Source organism: Ciona intestinalis, chromosome 7 (assembly GCF_000224145.3).
Source record: "Ciona intestinalis chromosome 7, KH, whole genome shotgun sequence".
NCBI classification, from domain to species: Eukaryota; Metazoa; Chordata; class Ascidiacea; order Phlebobranchia; family Cionidae; genus Ciona; species Ciona intestinalis.
Genome location: NC_020172.2, coordinates 347,521 through 351,242, shown reverse-complemented (window position 1 = coordinate 351,242; position 3,722 = coordinate 347,521). Strand labels below are relative to the sequence as shown.

Here is a 3,722-nt window from a genome sequence, read left to right as displayed (position 1 = left end):
TTTTTTTGGGGATTTTTTTTTTCATTTTTATGTATGGCTGATAATTTGGACAACCCATTAGTGACCACTGGGTTGGAGCAATTGCCGTTAATTTGCCGGTAAGTGTCTTGCTCAAGGACACATACGCCCACAATGGTAGCAGCGACGAGCCTTGAACCCATTACCTCTGGGTTAGAGGCAGGCGCGCTAACCACTACACCACGGCGCCGGACAATTCACAATTAATTTTTAATATTTTACAGACAGACAGGTGAATAACTTACCCAATTGACCTTTGTGATGTGCGTTGTGGAAGATTCAACATCATCTCCATGACAATGGTACACCATTCACTGCATGCATGTCTGAATCTGCCCCACATTTGATTTGTGGGAAGTACATATTCTTTAAATACCTACTAAACAATCTAACGCTAACCTAATAGGTATAAATTGATTTGGCCTTTCTTCATTCGTTACAGATGAAGCCGAACACACAATGGATATTGCAACAAAACTCAAATTATGAAGGTGACAAATTTGCAAACAATTAAACTAGTATCAACATCATTAAACACAGTACATTGCAATAGAAATGACAGTACGAACAACATTAACATAAAGATTAATGACAAATTAAGTGTCAGTACAAAAGTTAACTACAATTAGTATGTACAAGTGCTTAATATTAAAGTGTGATGTCAGGTGCCTCAGAAAAAATTAAACAGTAAGGCAACAACATAAGTAATTAAACAAACATGATGACATTGCATAGAAATTTTTCTTACCCTGCTGAAAAAATCCACTGAATTACAGAAGCAAGCAATAGTTGGCAACTTAAAGAAGTTTTCTTCCTTTTATAAAAGTGATTCTTTTTCAGTTTGTAAACTGTCTGCAGGGGAATTTTCTGTTGAGCTTTTCAAAGCCAACCCTGGCATATTAACGAGTGTTTCATGCGAGATTCTTCCCAATATCTGTTGAATGTTGTTTTCCACGTTGCTACTTGCTACAGCAGTTGGGGAAACATGACTAATAAAAGCTTGTATTTCCAGCGCAAGATTAAACCACTTCACTTTGCAAACGTTTAGCAGTTCTGGGAAATAAAACTTCGATTCTTGATTGAAGTAGACCACAGAAACTTGTTTGTCTTGGTAAGCTGGGTAAAACTTTCCTTGCTTGATGGCATATTCCACACCAGCATAAAAAGAATCCAGTTTTTGAAATAAAGAATACTCAGAACAACATGGAGTGCAAATCAACACAATGTGCTGACATTGATCAACCTGCTCTTTAAACCAACTATATTCACACCCCATGCTTGTTGAACATCTTAAGTTGAATTTTGTGTCGTTTTTATTAAATATTGACACAATCACATTTGAAACTTCCTTGTATAGTTGATTTGTTTCCATAGAACTTAACAGGAATAATGTTTGCGTGGCAGAAACTGAAATGAAGTGTTTTTTATCATAAGGAAATATTCCTATTAAAACAGTTTCGCAAAACTTTTCACCAGTTATTTAATCTGCTTGATTTGCGTGTTGTTAACAAACTCAAGTGTCCCAAAACTTTTACCAATTAACAGTAATTTACTACAAAAGTTTCAGCATATAATTGTAAAATTTTATCCTAAAAACAAAACTAGAGGACCTAAGTATGCATTGAACCATTATAAATCTAGAAAACCACTGTAATAAAAACATGTAGGCTATATGGTATTTACCCTTTTCCTTTTTTCGTAAAAATGGAGGTAAAATGCCAGTGTGTCTTACATACATCATGCCAACAAGAAAACCTGTAATTTATATACAGTGTTTTATTAAAAGTACTTTCTAGTGACCACAATAGATAAACATTCAAACAAATAAGTTATAAAAAAATATATGACCGACATAAACATTCAAACAAATAATAAAAATTGTAGATGAGAAATAAAACAACAAAAGAAAGTTGAAAATAAAATTGAGATACCGAGTGTGATGATTGAAGCTGTGACGGAAACAACGATTAAACTTTTATATATTGTGAAGGTTGGCGGCTCTTCTGGAAAAAAGATAAACATCAATATTTATTGTATCTTACCCCACTATGTACATAAAGAATTTATTACTGTATGTGTTTGTCGTGTTGGCATAGGAGAAAGGTATTGAACATATGGCATGAATAGGATGTTGTACTATAGATGGAAAACAATATGACATAGTTTTATCCCTTCAACTGCTAGAACTTTTAAATTTAAATTCATTTTTCAATTTTTTTAACTTTTGACCAGGTCTTACTTAATTAAGTTTTGCAAGCAAAGCATAGCAGCTGCACCAAAACTTTCTTTACGTAGTTTGTGCAGAATAAAATTAATTTTAAAAATACTTTTATTCTCTTTTAATAACTTTATCATAGAACTAATGATGTCATAATAAATCCTGCCTATTAAATATTTCAGAAACAAACAGAGATATTAAAAATATTTTTTTGTAAACTTGGACCTTGCGTTAAAAAGTCAGTATCTGAAAAACTCGGACCTTGCGTTAAAAGTCAGTATCTGAAAGCCTTTGTTTTAATGTATAATTTGGTATCTGCATTAAAATGAAAAACAATTACAACAATTGTTGATACGTCAATTTTAAACCACTCACTTTGTTGCTGGGTAAACAAAAATTATTGAGTTTAGTGAGGTTAGTAACTTGTGGGCAGGTTTTTTAAATGAGACAAAATGTGTTTTGTTTTTATCATATTATGGTGAACTCTTCTCTTTACATAAAATATATAAAAATTGTCACTTTAAAGAAACTTTTAAGATAAAGTGCAATGTGCTTATTTCATTGATTTGTACAAAATATCTATCCTAATATAGTTTTTTTATGGTAAAAACAGCTTTGCTATTATTAATTTGCAAGTTTGGTTCGCATTAAAAATGCAAAAAACTTGGTACCAAACTTTGAGTGAAACTTAAATATGCCAAAATAAACTTAAGCACATAAAATTGTTTAAAATTTTTGTTGTTTAAAGTTCGTTGATATATATTTTATTACTGTAAACAACAGAAATTTCTTTTTAAATAAGACCAAACTCGGACCTTGCGTTAAAAATAACCACTACTAACAATTATTAATTCGTGGTAGGATTGTATCATGTGGCACTGCATTAAAAGACGGTAATTGTAAAATAAACCAACATATACACATATATGTATTCAGCTTGTTGATATACATATATGTATTCAGCTTGTTGAAAACAGAAGCCACTTCTTTGGGGTTGAGGTGAAATTAAATACAAGGCACAAACTTTCTAACTCTGTTGTGTTTTTAACAGTGTGAGGAAAACTTCTCTTTACATAAACTATATAAACATTTTTATGCGTGTATGTTAGCATGGTATAATGTAGACACATTCACAATAGATACCTGTATTCGAATCATGGGATGGATAATCCTCATCATCTGTGTCAAAATCATCTGAAAATAAACCTATCATGATGTATCAATTAATGTATGTAGCTTATTTGTTTGGGCAAAGTGAGAAATTGCCAACTTCATAACTTTAGACATTAAGTATTTTATACACCTTTTGCCCACTTGTGTTTTTTTTAATTTGTGGCTGATTGTGTTTCCTTGTAGCTGACAAACTGGATAACCCATGAGTGACCAATATATTTAACCAATTGTTGCTTATGTGACACACATTCCTATAATTGTGACCAGCCGACCACATACAGTATTATTAAACTGCAACTGAATGCCTCTAACC

The 3,722-nt window shown here is 31.9% G+C and overlaps 2 protein-coding genes across 3 annotated transcripts in view; both read right to left on the bottom strand.

The window, feature by feature from the left end:
- LOC100183544 overlaps nucleotides 1–332 on the bottom strand; it is a 7,997-nt gene extending 7,665 nt beyond the window's left edge. Inside the window, exon 1 of the mRNA XM_018812610.2 lies at nucleotides 264–332. The gene's annotated coding sequence lies outside the window, so the exon portion shown is untranslated. The remainder of the gene's footprint in view (nucleotides 1–263) is intronic.
- Nucleotides 333–482: 150 nt separating this feature from the next.
- The window catches only part of LOC100181197, a 5,711-nt gene continuing 2,471 nt past the window's right edge, over nucleotides 483–3,722 (bottom strand). For both annotated transcript variants that reach the window (XM_002120621.5, XM_026835015.1), the window contains exons 7-10: nucleotides 3,380–3,431; nucleotides 1,950–2,021; nucleotides 1,702–1,773; nucleotides 483–1,425 (exon numbers count right to left, since the gene is read on the bottom strand). In XM_002120621.5, coding sequence (XP_002120657.3) covers nucleotides 836–1,425; nucleotides 1,702–1,773; nucleotides 1,950–2,021; nucleotides 3,380–3,431 — 786 coding nt within the window. In that variant the 3' untranslated portion in view covers nucleotides 483–835. The remainder of the gene's footprint in view (nucleotides 1,426–1,701; nucleotides 1,774–1,949; nucleotides 2,022–3,379; nucleotides 3,432–3,722) is intronic.